This window comes from Drosophila subobscura, chromosome A (assembly GCF_008121235.1).
Source record: "Drosophila subobscura isolate 14011-0131.10 chromosome A, UCBerk_Dsub_1.0, whole genome shotgun sequence".
Taxonomy (NCBI): domain Eukaryota; kingdom Metazoa; phylum Arthropoda; class Insecta; order Diptera; family Drosophilidae; genus Drosophila; species Drosophila subobscura.
Genome location: NC_048530.1, coordinates 8,085,844 through 8,101,837, shown reverse-complemented (window position 1 = coordinate 8,101,837; position 15,994 = coordinate 8,085,844). Strand labels below are relative to the sequence as shown.

The 15,994-nt window shown below is 48.0% G+C and overlaps 1 protein-coding gene across 13 annotated transcripts in view; it reads right to left on the bottom strand.

The window, feature by feature from the left end:
* LOC117902498 (voltage-dependent T-type calcium channel subunit alpha-1G) overlaps positions 1 to 15,994 on the bottom strand; it is an 86,619-nt gene that overhangs the window by 39,192 nt on the left and 31,433 nt on the right. For 12 of the 13 annotated variants that reach the window (XM_034814339.1, XM_034815745.1, XM_034815830.1 and 9 more), the window contains exon 3: positions 2,975 to 4,023. In XM_034814339.1, coding sequence (XP_034670230.1) covers positions 2,975 to 3,954 — 980 coding nt within the window. In that variant the 5' untranslated portion in view covers positions 3,955 to 4,023. Of the gene's footprint in view, positions 1 to 2,974; positions 4,024 to 15,994 lie in introns of those variants that run through there. The other variant, XM_034815557.1, reaches the window with a different exon arrangement.

Here is a 15,994-nt window from a genome sequence, read left to right as displayed (position 1 = left end):
GTTCAAAAGAACTGCAAAGAAAACTGAGAAAAAAAAGAGCTTGAGATAAATTGGCCTGACAGCGACCCAAAAGTTTTCTTCTTTCTCTGTGTGGCCCAATGAAAGCGAATTTGATAGAATTTAATTGGTTTCATGCGATGATATCAAGCGAAAGTAAAGTTCCCTCCGCACTCGAACCGCCAGGACAACGCACGTCATCGATGGAGCATTCCATGGCAAACCCAAATGAAAATCGATCGACCCAGAGAACATCTTGGAAAGAAAGCGCCAAGAAATATTATGGAAATACTTCCAGATAGTTTACCATGTTTTGGGGGGAATGTTAACTCCTCCCTAACTCCTCCCTGGGTACGATTATTCTGCTATTTCCTAAATGATTTGCTGACGCTGTTAGGGCTGCCCCGCATGGCTTTTGGCTCACCAGAAGGCGTGGCATTTTTGGTATATGAATACAATTCACGTACTCTGGCCCCTGCTGCATGTCATAATTAGTTATGGGCGTGGCAGTGGCAGTCTCACATTACCCCAAAGCCAGGGCCAGGGCACAGGGCACAGGGCACAGGGCACAGTCCATGCTAATGATGTCTGCGTGTCCGCGTGTCCCGCATGCTCCTAATGGCAACCGCATAAGGATGCAGCCAGATGCTGATGACTCCACCGAGTAGTGGCAGGGGCAGTGGCAGTGGCAGCGCCAGTTCGTTTTCCCCCGAGTGGCCTTGCATGCAATGTTGCACGTGCCCCAACTCTTCGGCCACACAACGCACACATTTCACGCTAAAAGCGCCGTAAAATGTCCAAAGTGGAAGCCTCGCTGGTAGCTGCCTCTGCCCCACTGTGTGTCCAACGGCTGCTCGAATGATATGTGGCCCAGTCGGTGCGGTTGGCTAATTTTGGGGAAGGCAACTCCAAGGCCGAGTTGTCTCGTATTTGATTACACTTTCGGGCTGCAAGGGAGGCGGAGCGGTGGGGCAGATACGCCATCGATACGCAAGGCCACTCAGCAGGCGACACTCTGACGACGACGACTTTAACTTTTTGGCAGACAAATGTCTCTGAGCACCGCTGAGACACCGCTCGCTCTCCACCGTGCCTCTGACCTCAGCTGCAGTTTGGCCGCAGACGAAACACGAGACGAATGTCGCCAGGCGGAAGGCCAAGTGGAAGGGAAGCAACAACACAAATGCCTCTAAAATGTCACAACTAAAAGTGGAACTTAAATTAGTTTTGCTCAATTCCAAATGCAAGCAGGGAAAAGTTGCAAAAGAGATTTTCCCCCAACGCACAATTGAATGCCAGCAACCGATAAAGAATAATTGCCGCTGGGGGAGAGGCAGATCCCTGCCTCTGTCTCTGACTCTGTTTCTGACTCTGTCTCTGACTGCCAAGGTAGCAGTTAACTTGGCAGCAGCCACAGCGACAATAAAATCCATAAAATGTCAGCGAGATATAGAAAGGGAAGAGAGACACAGCAGAGAGACAGGAGACACCCTGATGAAATTGCGCAAACAATGACAAAAATCGAGAATTTATGGCAAACAATTAAGTGGCAAAGCGTCGAGAGAGCGATTATGTTGGGTAGGTACAAAGGGCAGGGGCCGGGGGCATATCAAAGTGGATAATCGAAGCCATCAAGCCAAAGCCATTTAGCCGCAGGAAGCCTTAAATATATCTGCTCAGTAGAATGAGTTTGCCGCCTAAACTCAATTATCATAATTTATCCCTCCACACAGTCGGCAGTGGCTGTGGCAGCGTCTTTTAACTCGTGTGTGTGTGTGTGTGTGTGTGTGTGTGTGTGTGTGTCATGGCTGCTGCATAAATAAATATCAACGTCAGTCAATTTTAATTTCGCTCGAAATGAAATGTGAAGTGCGTGGGACGGGGGTCTGGGGAACGAGGGTCTGGGGAAAGCGATATGCAAAGCGATTTTTCATGCACACATGGAGCAGGGAGACATGTGGCACGGGGCACAAACAGGAGCATCATCTTCCATCGTATCGCGCGATATACATAAGAGCATGTCTGGGCCATGGGTATGCCACCGATTGGCGCACTTTATCCGCACTCCCAGCCCGCACGCCGACGAAAAATGAATGAAGTGCGGAAAATGAGAACAGCTCAAAAACAACAACAACAACAGCGCATCATCGAAGGATTCGTGGAACGGAAGAAGGCACTGGGACAAGGGACAAGGGACAAGAGACAAGAATCCCTCCATGATGAATCCCATTCAGATATTTATTATTTATGCGCGCAACGTACAGCGGCCCAGAATAGCAGCATTCAGGATCCAAACCGAATCCAAATTGAATTTGCCCCAAGCAAAATGTGGAATACTCTTCGATTCGTAGTTGAACGAACTATTTTGTGCGGGGCAAATGTGGAGCCACTGGTTACCTGTTGGTCACATCGAGAACTCCCTTGGCAGAATGTATTTGTTAATAAACAAATGCAGGCAGACATAGGCTAAGTCGTGTTCTTCATGGAATATATATCAATATTTTGATGGGCCATCTTCCTCCCAACAATTACAGCCACAAAGGGAAACCTTCACTGGATATTTACTGCATGAATAAAGCACTCAAAAATACATCTAACATGAGCACTATTTCCACTACAGTTTCCTCTACTCCAATACCCGTAGACCCACGCCTCCATGGAAATAATATATCAAAGCTGCTGGCAGCTCTCCCTCTTTGTAGTGTGCTGTGTCCTTAGGCCTATGCAATAGTGAAGTTTGCACACGCAAAAAGAGGAGGGAAAAAAAAGGAAGTGAAAAATCAATAGGCTCTCAGCTCTCACACACAGCGCACATCCTGTGAAATGTGTGGCAAGGACACTGCAGACGCAGACACACGGCACGGCACCCAGGGGTAAAACGCCAGCGAAGGACAATGGCAATTAGAGCCGCCAATCCCCCTGGCTCCCCCTTTTAGCCCATTGGCCCCATGTTTTTGTTTGTGCAAAAAAAGGATATGGATTCGTGATGAGCATCAGGCACCAGTTGCGTGGCCGCGTGTATTGCGTGAGGGCCTTCATGGATATCTCGGGGAAGCCCGGATACGGCAGATTCGGCTCGCCCGATGAGCTGGACGATGATGAGGAAGATGTGTGCGAGGAGTCGCCATCGTCGGAGCTGCAGCTGCCATTGCAACTGGATGCCGTTGAGGAGCTGATGGCACCCGATCTCGTCTCGCGACGATGGCGTCCGCGGCCGCCGGCACTGGCCACCGCATCGCTCAGCGAGGAGGCGCCACTGTGCCTGCGTCCGCCTCTCCTGCGTGGCATCTGCTCCTGGCGCTCGTGCCGCTCCTGTCGGTCCTGGCGGTCCTGGCGATCGTGGCGATCCTGACGCTCATGTCGCTCCTGTCGGTCATGGCGATCGTGGCGTTCGTGTCGCTCCTGGCGATCCTGACGGTCCGGTCGCTCCTGTCGGTCCTGGCGATCGTGTCGCTCCGACTTGCCCGTATAGCGACGCCTCCTCGAATCGGAGCTGGCTGTGGCGGAGGCGTTCGATGGTTGTCGATGTGCGCGTTGCATGCGGCCAGCTGTTGCTGTTGCAGGTACTGGTATCGATGCCTTGGCACTGGAGGAACTCGTTTTACGCAATCTCTGGCTGCCACTGCGCGGCACCTTCTGCTGCTGCTGTTGTCCGCCTCCGGCCCCGCCTGCTGCTCCTCCTCCTCCATCGACGATCACCGTCATGGGCGGCTCTTCGTTGGAATGCATTTGATTTAATCTATTGCTGGTGCTGGTGTTGCTTTTATTGCTTTTGCTTTTGCTTTTGTTGAGCTTCGAATCGTTGTTGCAGCCGTCTGTTGCTGCTGCCACGCGACGTCGCTGGCCATTCCCACACGGAATGTTGCTCCTGGCTGTTGCTGCTGCTGCCGCTGCTGCCGCTGCTTGTGTTTGCTGAAGTGTTGCTGCTGCTGCTGCTGCGGCTAACTGTGGCAGCATTCTCCTCTGGCTATGCAACGTCTGGGCCACCGGCGGCAGCGTGGGTCATTCCATTGTGTGGGCTGATGGCTGAAAATGAACCAAAAAAAACAGAAGAGAAAGAAAAGAGAGAGAAAGGCGATTAGTCGAGTCATTAAAATCCAATATAAAATTATGCCGCTGCTGGGCGGGGCACTTGGCAACGTAGCCACGGGCACGAATTGATTTTTAATGCGAGAACCGCCTGCCTCCTGCCACGTAATGAAGCCAAAAACATAATTTAAACGCACGTGTGTACCACACACACCGTGAGTGAGTACGTTCTATATGTGTGTGTGTGGTGCGGGAAGTGCGTGAAAATAATGAGCAGCATATTTTGTGTTCACAGACAAGGAGCGTAGCATACATTTGGGCGCCAAAAGGGAGCACAACAAGAGAAGGAGAATGAGAGTTAGAGCGAAAGTGGGATAGGGTGTGTAGGTGTGTGTGTGTGTGTAGGTGTATGTGCAATCATTAATTACGTCTCGTATGTGTGTGTGTGGTTGTGTGCACACATTAACGTGCCCCAAAAAGTGCTTCGTTGTGGTTTTTAGCACAGGAACTCACACTCCTTCACTCCCCCCACACACGCACAACTAGGACAAACACACACACACACAGACACAAGGGAGAAAGGTAGGGAAAATTGTGTGAAAATTGGTTTATTGATAGGCTCAGCAAACCACAAAGGGCAACAGCATAGCAACACAAAATGGGAAAGGAATTCGCTGGCAGCCCACAAAAGGAACTCCCATTGAAGCAATTGAGATATTTCGAATTATTGGTTCAAGTTATTTGTTGGCATTGCATGGCATCGATTGAATAGCTAAATAGTTGAATCAAACAATTTATGAACATTGATTAGAATGTCGTTACGCTGCAGAAATATTCATAGAAATGAAGGGGCAAGTCGGTGTTCGCTTGACAATCGTTTAAGCGATTCATGCCACTGACCCTGTGAATGGCTTTCCTTTGTGCCAAGAAGTTCATAATCCACCGAAAGGAAAGAGCAATCGATTTGTGATTGCTCCAGTCAATAAATGACTGCCCCCGTATCGACTATCGATAACTGGCCATCAATCTTCATGGCTCTTGCTCTATCGCAAGTGGGCCGATTATTTATGATTGTGAACAGAACAGAACAGAGCAGAGCAAACAAACAACTGCCAATAAGCCCCGGCGTGGGACACGTGTCCTGCTGCTGTCTGTCTGCGCCTCGGTCCTGCTTGTGTCCTTGCATGTAGGTGGACCCTAGTCTGGAAATCAAAATAATTAATCGTTGACTGGCGCCATTTGTTTATCGGGCGGAAGCGGAACTGTAGGCGGAAGTCAGCGCCAAGCCAAACAATGGACACACACACAGCACACACACACACGTGCAGAAGTGTGACAATACAAAAGTTTTCGATATGCGTTCGAAAAATGTTAGGAAAGGGACACGGACACGGGCACAGGCACGGGGCACACAAAAACTACAGAAATGAAATTCAAGTCAGAATATCAGAAATGTAAGCGCCTTGTACGACACAGGCACAGCACATGGCAGCCATGTAAACACATACAAACACACACAAACACACACACATGTGTACTACATACATAATTAAACACAAACAGAGTGTGGCGAGGCGTGGAGAGGAGAGGAGAGGAGAGGAGCGAGAGAGGGCTGTGTGGTAGGAGCACACGCTTTGGGCTTGGCAGTGGATTCTGCGGTTTCTCTACTCTCTCTCTCCCTCTCTCTGTGTGTGTCTCTGTCACCGAAAAATGGGATCAATGCGACACTCAAATATGTCACAATATTAATTCGATAACAATATGAAATGGGTCAAACTAGGAAGCAGCGCAAAATAATACAACAATTTGTATGCGAAAGTGATTTGTAAGTGGAAACAAATTTGCGCAACAAATCAAATGATTCGTATGCCATACAAATGAGGGCCTTTCACTTAGGGTTACTTTAACTTGTTATCTTAAGAGAGAGAGAGTGCGACTTCTAGGTGGAATTTTAATCCAACAGAATCGGGAACAAACAATAAGGAAAAGTACACATAGACGAAGAAAATGTATTGCCACGATTAAGACAGATATTCCATTATAAAAATTGAATACATTTTGCAGACATATTGCGGCAAATAAATCTGCCATTTGATGGTGACTTCTTTAATCCCTTCTCAACCAAATTGTTTCTTCTGGATAAATGTATTAGTTCTTGCGATATTGTGGTGTTAATGTAAACAGCCAACAAGAAGACTCACTCATCCCCAAAGCCTGAAAGCTCATGAAAATATGCAAATAAATTGTCGCTTATGTGGCAAGATGTTTGCACAGTTGCCCCCTCGGCTCTTGTGCCCCGCGCGGCTTGGCTGTCTGTTTACTGTCGTCTGACTGGGAAATCTGCGGATATATAATTCACTTTTAAATGCAAAATCAAGCCGCTGTCATTGATAGGAAGGGATATGGCAGCACAAGTAAAAATAAGCATACGCAGCGTTGTACGTTGCGCGTTGTGCGTTCTGCACGTTGGCAAATAAATCAGGAGACAGCGCGCCTCAGTGTCGCCAAATGGAGAGATCTTTTTCTGTCTTCTTTCTTTTTTGTTTGTGGAGTGCTACTATCTGAAGATTTATGGTAGACATTCATCCCCCCAACTACTGCTGTGCGAGTGTGTGTGGGTCCAATCGGGGGGCCTATCATGCCGTGTCCAATGGCCCCCATTTCGATTTGCCAACGGTGCGGGGTGGCACGGAAGAGAGTCCCCCTGCTTGTGCCTTTCCCTCGCTCCCTCTGGTGCCTCTGAGTTCAGGGTCCAGGGTCCTGTATTTAACATTAATATTTATGATTGCTCATCTGTGTATAAATCGATGACTCGCTCTGTCTCTTCCTCTCTCAGTGTCTGTTTGACTTTCTCTGCGTGGATTCTCTGGTGGCTTTCATTGCTTGCTTATTGCGCTGATTTTATTATTATTTTTATTTGGCTTGGCTTGGCTCGGCTTGACTGGCCCAAAGAAAAGGCAAAAGGAAAACTCATTTTCATGTTCAGCAGCTGCCAGACACAGGCTTCACCTGCACGGGCTCCGTCTCGGTCTCTGGCAAAGGCAAATGAAATGAAAGTAAAGGAAAAGGAAAAGGGAAACGCAGAGAAAAGGAATCGTCAGGAAAGGAAAGTTTCCTCCTTTTTTTTTCTTCATGTTTCCATTTCATTTTCCAATTTGATTTGCCTCCATCTCTGTCGCTCCAGCAGCAGCAGCAGCAGCAGCAGCAGCAGCCATTCAAACTGATTTTCCTCCGCCTTTCACCGCTTTCATCCGTTTCTCTCTCTCTCTTTTCGCCATTTGTTGCTTTTCAGCTTCATTGAGCGCATTTGTTGCTCTCTCCCTGTCTGTCTGTCTTTGTGTCTCGCCCTGTATTTGTACTCCTCGGTACAGCCTCTTTATGGTTGTTCTTCCACCTTTTTATTTTGTTTTGATTGCCAGTGTGTGGTGGGGGGAGACTTGAGCTTAACTTCTGCCCCACTGCCCCAGTGCCTGCACACGCATCACCCACACAGTCCCGTCGGTGCTTATTGTCGTTTTAAATACACAAACATAAAATTCATATTTTTATGCGTTGCTTTTTATTGGCCCATTCATGGGACCAAGCCACAACCAAACCAAAGAGGCAGCCCGTGCACCACATTCCCAAGCAATCCGCAGAGAGATGGGAACGCAGCGAACGTAGCCAGCTTGCAAGTCGGTTGAGCACATCCGTAAATTTGCCCGTAAAGGATCCAAAGTATCCTTTCTGCATCCGCAATATGTATCCGCGCATCCGCATCCACATCCACATCCGCCTGTCGTGTGCGTTGTGTACATTCTTGTACGAGTATTTCTGTCTCCGTATCCCTCACTTTCTCTCTCTCTCTCTCTCTCTCTGTTTCTGTTTCTGCTCTGTTCTCCTCTTGGCTGGCTGCAATTCAATAAATTTTATATCTCTTTTTTCTTAGGTAATACGCCTAATGGAATCTATTGCTGGCAGTCTCCCCCTCCCTCCCTCTATCACTCTCTGTGTGAGTGACTTATTCATTATTCGATAAATATTCAGCGGTGAATAAATGCACGTGTCGAGCATTGAACGGAGGATGCCAGCGGCTGCTCCTAAGACTGAGGCTGCGAATGCGACTGTGGCCATCGAAATTCAATTTGTTAATGGAAATCATAATCGATTGCAATCGACTGAGTGTCTCAGTGATCGTAAGGAATCAACGATACATTAGAGCTGTTTTCTGAGCTAATAAATCGTTGAATAAAACTAGCGATAAATGCTTTTCAGGGCTCTACTCGATTATACCCATTTAAATATATAAAATGTACTTCTCCAGGCTTGTTTTTGCCCTTGAAACACATCAACAAATGCAAAGCCGATACCAATGTATCAATCGAACGATTGCCGCAACGATTGAATTCAATAATCGACTTACAAATCGAATTACATGTTCGTTCGTTCGTTCGTTCGACTTATTTGTATTGACTTTTAACCCGCCTTCCCCTTCTTTACTGGGGATGGTGCATAGCTGCAGCAATGCGCTGCAATCATTTTTCTCAGTTTCAGTTTCACTTTCACAATTTTCACACCCTCCACATGGCCCTGCCTTGTCGCACCCTTCAGCCCCTCGCTTCGTGTCGCTTCGCCCTCGGTCGGCTCTCGTTCAATCAACGTTGGCGGCGCTTTTAAGTAATGAGGACACCGTTGCCTTCATCTTTGCCTCATTGGCAGCGGCATCTGTTAAATAATACAAGCAGAGAGCAAAAAAAAGAAAGAAAATGAAGCAGAAGCAGAAGCAGAAGGAGGAGGAGCAGAAGGTGGGGCCCGAGCCTGAGCCAGAGTCAAAGGAAAAGCCAAAGCCAGGTAAAAAGCTGACAGCTTGGGCGCGGAAGGCGTGGCGGAAATGGAAGTTATCCAGCAGCCAAGGCTGTGGCCATGTCGCATCGGTATTGTAAATTACTTTTGCTGCTGACATTGAGAATGCCCCGCAACCCCCCGCGCAGCGTCACGTGGCACAAAACGACACTGAAGGAAAGTTGAATACAAATTTGAGGGACTCGAAGGAAATTGCATAGTGAAATCACAGAATTATGCTGATTTAATGCTGCTGGGGGAATTTGCCACTAATCGGTTGTACAGATATGCAGGATACGGGATACAGGGATACGGGATACAGGATACTGATATAGATATACAGTTAAATGTACATATATGCCTGATGGCAACCCTTTTCTTTTTGAGGTACTATTTCCGCTTCATGGCTAAGCCCATGAATTTTTATGCAAATTCTTTTTCCGGGCTGCTTCAACTTGTTGAGCCAAAGGGATTCCAGGCAAGCCAAGTGGGGGCGGACTCAGGCATCCAGGCATCCCTTTTACAAATTAAACAAATAAGACAACAAGGGACAACTAAGCTCTAATTCGATTTGTGGTTCCCGCTCCCCCTGCCAGCTCCAGCCAACAGCCAGCAGCCACCCTCATGCGAGTATGTGTGTACATCCTGTTGGAAAATTCGGAAATGACAACGACATGTAAATACCATCTCCCGCACCCAGGAACATCAAAAAACACGGCAACAAAGAGCAACAGAAAAACCAACAAGAAAAAAAAGAAAAGCAACGCATTTTTGGTCAACAAGCGGTAACAAGGGGGACACCAGGAAAGGGAAAAAGGAAGAGCAGAGACAACGAGAACGAGAAGCAGATGGCAAAAACCTGAATGGATGGGACACTGACAGAGACAGAGACAGAGACAGAGAGAGAGAGAGAGGGAAAGAGAGAGCTGCAGGGCAGACAGCGGCATCATCTGAGGATGGGACACAAAAACTTTTTGCTCCCCACACGACCTGCTCCTGCTGCCCAAATCGAAAAGCACACGAATGAATTTTCATTCAATTATCTTGAACATTTTCCAGCCGCTGCCGCACTTTTGTTGCTCCTTGGGCTCCTGGGGCTCCTCGGCCTCCGCAACTCTGTTGCTGGGGTTTTGTTTGCTTGTTTGCAGTCTGGGGAAAACTGTTCCAGAAGCTTCAGCTAAAGTTGGGCCTCAAAGCAGAGTACTAAGACCCAGAGCCAGAAAAAACTGCTACCAGCGAGCACTGAGAACTGAGAACTGGGAGCACGTTTGGGCCATTGTCTTGTGCCGGAAAATTCATAGCCGCTCTGTTTCAATTTTCGGTCAGTTATTGTCCTCTACTTCGTGCTGTGTGTATCTCTCTCTCTCTATCCTCTATCCAGTGTCGTGCCCTGTCCCCTGTTCCAGTCCCGGGGTGCTGTATGCCATAAAATTTCATTTTATCAAACAATGAAAACGTGTCGGCTCGCACTTGAGACTCGTGCAGGTACACACAATACACGGACCACGGACCGCAGAGCAGACCACACCCAGCCAGACGCCTTCCATCGTAATGCCTTTAAAATGGAGTATCTCGAGTGCGCCATGAAGTTTGTTAAGCAGCGAGAGAGAGAGAGAGAAGGAGAGAGAAGTTATCTCGCAGAGTTGCAGAGTCTCCTTGGGCCACAGCCACAGCTTCAGCTTCAGCCTCAGCTTCATATTTCTCAAATTTATTCTCGTTTTTATTACTTTGTCGTCTGTTCTTGATAATTTTCAATTAAACTTGGCCCTTAACTGCCGCCCACCGTTTCCAATTCTCTCCATCTTTTGGGACTTTCCGTTTATTTCTCTTCTTTCTTATTTCTCGTTTGTCTGTTTTGTCAGTTGACGCAATTTTTGGTTTTTAATTGGCCGTCAGGTCGACATCAACCGTTCAAAATGGCAAAATAATTTACTTTCCTCCTCTGCTTCTGCTTTTTCCTTCTTTCTTTTTGTTTCTTCCACCTACTTCTGCTGCTTTTTACTGGCTTTACTGCGGCTGCTGTTGATTAGGCCAAAGTCCTCGGCACAATAGGCGGCCATTAGCGGCGGGGCAGGGGTCAACAGGAGAAGTAGAAGCAGCAGCACAAGCAGAAGGAGCATCTTAAAAAACTTGCCTAATTGCCCGGTCTCCGATGGGAGAGAAGTGCAAAAGTTTCCCCTCCTGGTCCGGTCCGTGGCGGTCATAAAATGTAATGGAAATGGCGGCAAAATGAATAGGCGGTGCCTAAATATGGCCGTTAAATTCACCAAATTGAGCCAAATGAATAAGTAAGTGAACACGGCGGAGGCTTTGTTTTTTTCTTCTGTTAACTGTTATACAAACTGTTATACAATTGTTATACATTGCCAATTCCGTTTTATGACCATCCACCAATAAATTCGTGACTGTTATACCAACTGTTATACATTCATTTTGCATTCTTTATGCTTGGAACTGTTATACACATAATCTACTAATTTTCCACTGTTTAAAAATAAGATTTATAACAGATTTCCTGGGTGTTCCGCGTCATGCGGCATCGCCCCTCGGTCTCTGGGCTGCACTTTTGCTTGGCATCGTGGCTCGTGGTTCGCTTTATCGCTATGCAAGTAACTTTAAGCTGTCCAATGGCAGTTGGACGAGGACTTTCCTTGAGCATTAGCCTTCAGCGGATATCCAAGTCCGCACAGAACTGTCATACAACTCTTGCCGAGAGCAGCAGCAGCCGGCAAGCAGCACCTCCGACCTCTGACCTGCCCACCATTTAGAGTGTTGGTCGTTTTAACCTACTTCCCGGGGAAAGGCCATCATAAAAAGCTAAAACCTGAGCCACAACCACGTGCCACATAGCCCCCAAACATTGTACGACAATTAGGCTTAAGGTGGGGGAAGGGGCACGGCATGGCACGGCACGGCACGGATATGAATAAACGAGTGCAAACACAGGACATACAGGACCGCAAATGTGCTGAGGCTGCAGCTGTGAGATAGTGCCTGGCTGTAACTGAAACCCAGGGATCGGTAAGCAGCAGATGCTGCATCATGTCCAATTTGTGACAGTTGCCACACTGGCAGTGTCAGTGGCACTGCCAGAGACACTGCCACATCACACAAGGCCTAAGCCAGGGACTGGGACTGGGGCTGCTGCTGAATCAGAGAAGCCTTTGGCTCAAGTTGCTCTCACCTTGAGACCCACTCGCACTCGCACTCGCAGCATGACAACTGTCAGCCCATGGCCCCAACGTTTTTGACCCGGTCCGAATGGGAAAGAAAAAAAAAAACGCCAGCGAGCCACAGCGTGCCACAGAGTGCCAAAAGAAAATCATAAGAAAAGAGGAAAAGCGCCACAAACACACACACTGACATAGTTTTGACCTTTGCCAGAGAGCAGAACCAGAGAGAAAACAAAAAACAAAAAAGCAAAAACAAAACACAGAGAGGAGAACGAGAAGGAGAGGCCCAGCACTTGTCTACCCTTTTGGCCTCGTCATTGTTTGCCCCAAAGCCCCAAACTGGCAATAAACTTGTCTATTTTAGCACATGCCACAAAAAGAGATGAAGGGACAGAGAGAGAGAGACAGAGAGAGGGAGAGGGAGAAAAAAGGTTGAGGATAACTATGCCAAGACATTGTTGAGCTGTGAGCTGTGTGCTGGTTGGGTTTCCTCTTTTTTTGCTGTGTTTTTTCGGTGCAGCTCTCATTTCTTTTTGTTCGCAAGCTCAATTTGAATTAAATTCAATTTTTTTGCCTGCCACAATCTTCTGCTGCTTCTGCTGCTGCTGCTGCTGCTTCAAGGTTGCAAAGTTTCAACAACAAGAGCAGCAACAGCAGCAAAGACGAAGCGGCAACAGCCTTTTTTGCATTTGCCAGCGGCCATTAGGCAGCAGCTTTCCATGACACACACACACACAGCCTCAGCCTCCATCCTCCATCCTCCACTCCACTCCACCCAGAAAGCCCACAGACTCTGCTGCCGGCCTGTCCCAGATTTTGTCTACTTTCTGCTTTCTGCTTTTGCTTTTTGCCTTCTTTTTATACCCGGTACTCGAAGAGTAAATAGGGTATATTGTATTTGTGCACATAACGGTTGTATGTAACGCACAGAAGGAAACGTTTCCGACCCCATAAAGTATATATATTCTTGATCAGCATCAATAGCCGAGTCTCTGTCTGTCTGTCTGTCTGTCCGTCTGTCCGTCTGTCCGTCTGTCCGTCTGTCCGTCTGTCCGTCTGTCCGTCCTGATGAGCGCCTAGTACTCAGAGACTATAAGAGCTAGAGCCACAAAATTTTGCATCCAGACTTCTGTATGCTCACACTGTTACAAGTGTATTTCAAAATGAGCCACGCCCCTTCCGCCTCCGCAAAAGGGCGAAAACCTCCCAAATCTACAATTTTGAAGATAGCAGAAAACTAAAAACGCCATTCCGTAGGGAATGACCATATCTATCAGATCACCAAATTGGGATACGATTGGATCATTATTATAGCCACAATGAAGAAATTAATTTGCAGTAGCCAAACCCACCCCGTCCCGCAGCATTCACAATCTGCTTCGCGCTGTTTATGGCCTGGCCCCTGACACGTCACTGCCTCTGCCTCTGCCGCTGCCTCTGCCGCTTCCTCTGCCGCTGACTCTGCCGCGACTCTGCAGTGTGTGTCTATAGGGGAGGGTGGCGAGCTAAAGGAGCGTGTTGGCGTGAGTAGTGTTGTTGATGTAGATGACAGATGAAGAAAAAATGTAAAATTGGACAAATAACCGCTAAAGTGCAGATGTAGTACTGAGTGCCGGGTATAAAAGTTGTGACGCGTAAGAAGCGTCTCACACGTCCCTTCTCGTTTTTGCTGTGAGAGAGATGAAAAGGCATTCGAAAAGCATTGCTGCCTCGCAATTAAGATATTTGTCAGTCCGCTCGTCACGCAGTCCCAAAATGAGACCAAATGAAACGAAATGAAACCGAATGAAATGCATTCAATTGAACTGTGTACTGTACTCGAACGAGTGCTGGGGACTGTGCCACAGCACAAAGCACGGCAGCAATGGGTGGGGCGACTGCGGGTGGGCCTCTAATGAACGCATAATTAAGGGGCTCCACAGCGAGATGGAGGAGGGTGCACGTGGCATTGATGCTATAAGTGCGGTTAAAGATTTCTGTTTGGCTGTCGAGTGGAAAATGGCAGACCTTGATGATCATCCATGTTGCTGGAGGCTGCCCGTGCCCATGCCCGTACCCATGCCCGTACCCATGCCCGTGCCACTGTCGACGGACTCTGGTGTCGATGTCGATGTCGTTGTCCTCCAACTGGGACGTAGCCAACTTTTGCTTTGCTATCTGCCGCACTTCCTGTTTCCTGTGACACTTTCCGCACAGCCAGAGCCACAGCCACAACAACGGCAACAACACGAGGCTTCCTGTACATCGTCTATGCCATTATAGCCACTTGAGTTGATGCCAAAGCACTCTCCCTCCCTCTATCCCTCTCTCTCTCTCTCTGTCTCCCCCTCTCTGTCATTTGTTTTTACCATCCATTCCCCCTGGGCCATAAATGTTTTGTTCGTCCTGCTGCTGCTGCTTTTCGTGCTGCTTCTGCTCCTGCTCCCGCATTAGATGTCATTTTTCGGCTCTTTGAGCGCGCAAGTTGCCACGATTTATGTTGCAACTCCAGCAACAACTGCAAACCAAAATAGCAGCCATATCGACTAAGTGCATTTGGCCGTTTTGCATATTTGGCACTGAATTCAAATGGACTTTAACTTGCAGTCCCACAAGTACACGCCTCAGTCCCAGCCACAACCCCTGACCCAGCCTCAGTCCCAGCCACAGCCTCAGCCACAGCCTCAGCCTCGGCCTCGGCTCCACCCTCTTGGCCACAAGCCGTCGCACCAACTAGTTCAAAATGGACAGGACAGGGCCAGAGTCAGGCAGGACATTGCAGGACACACCGTGCCACCTGTGACGCTCTGTGTGTTGGCTTTGGTTTCTATTTTCTGTATTTTCTGTCGTGTGTGTCTGTCGTGTTGTGTTTCAGTGCTGTTTCTGGTTGCTGTAACTGCTGCTTGTTGCATTTTTTGGTTTTGCAAAGTTTCCTGATTGCCTCTTCGGCCATGGCTATGGCTATGTCTGGCCTGTGTCCCTTTCCCTGTCCCGCCCGCTGCTTAAATTACACACTTCCGTCTCCGCCTCCGTCTCCGCCTCCTTCTCACTTCCTTCCTTCCTGGGGCGTTGGGCATGGCAGGCCGTTCAACTTCCTAAACGGGTTTGTCATCGCTCGCCTGCATGCTTCCGGCCAGCTGCCAGTTGCCAGTTGCCAGATGCTCAGCCGATGCACCCCCCCAAAGGCCACGAACCCCACGAACTTATATTTATTAACTATTTTTGGGGTCGCAGCGTGTGGCACGAGCAAATGGCTGATTTGGCAGAATGCTTGTAGCATTTTCTATGGACTCTAGACAAATTAATTTGAAGTAGTTTCACAATTTGTATAAACTATTTACACAAAGAAATTGTTTAAAATATCACTTATCATTTGTCTTGCAGCAGTTTGAAGGAAATTGTGGCAACAAATTGGTGTGCAATTTTGTATAAATATTAATAATAATAAGGCATTGAAGAGCGATCTGTTTGTGGTGACGAAAGTTGCTGAAAACGTTGATTCTGCTTGGAACTTGTGGGAACACAATCGTTGGTACACATTTAAACAAAATAATTCCTAATTATGGCTGAAAAGTGGTGCCGAAGGAGTCACTGCCATTCCTCTGGTTACAACTGCTCCGACCTCAGACCCTCAGACGACTTTTATGCGCTGTTGAACGACTGGAAAAGCCAGTTAAATTCGATCACAACCTGTTGTCCGCACACAGCCAACTGTTCTACGACAGCTTTTGATTTTAGTTTTCTCTTAGCTTTGGTGTTTTTCTGACTACTTTCGGAATTTATGAAAACTGTGTACGCACTTCCATGGCAGGCAGGCAGCTGGAGAGTAAACGCAAACTTTTTCCCTGTTGCACTTTCAGCTGATGTGGCTGCCACAGCTCTTTGCGAAACTTTTATCCATCTTACGGCGTCAGCCACCGCCACCGCCGCCTCCACCACAGGCAGCCACAGCAAGGAGGCGAGAATGGGCTCGGCGGGGGCGGATCTGGCTCTGA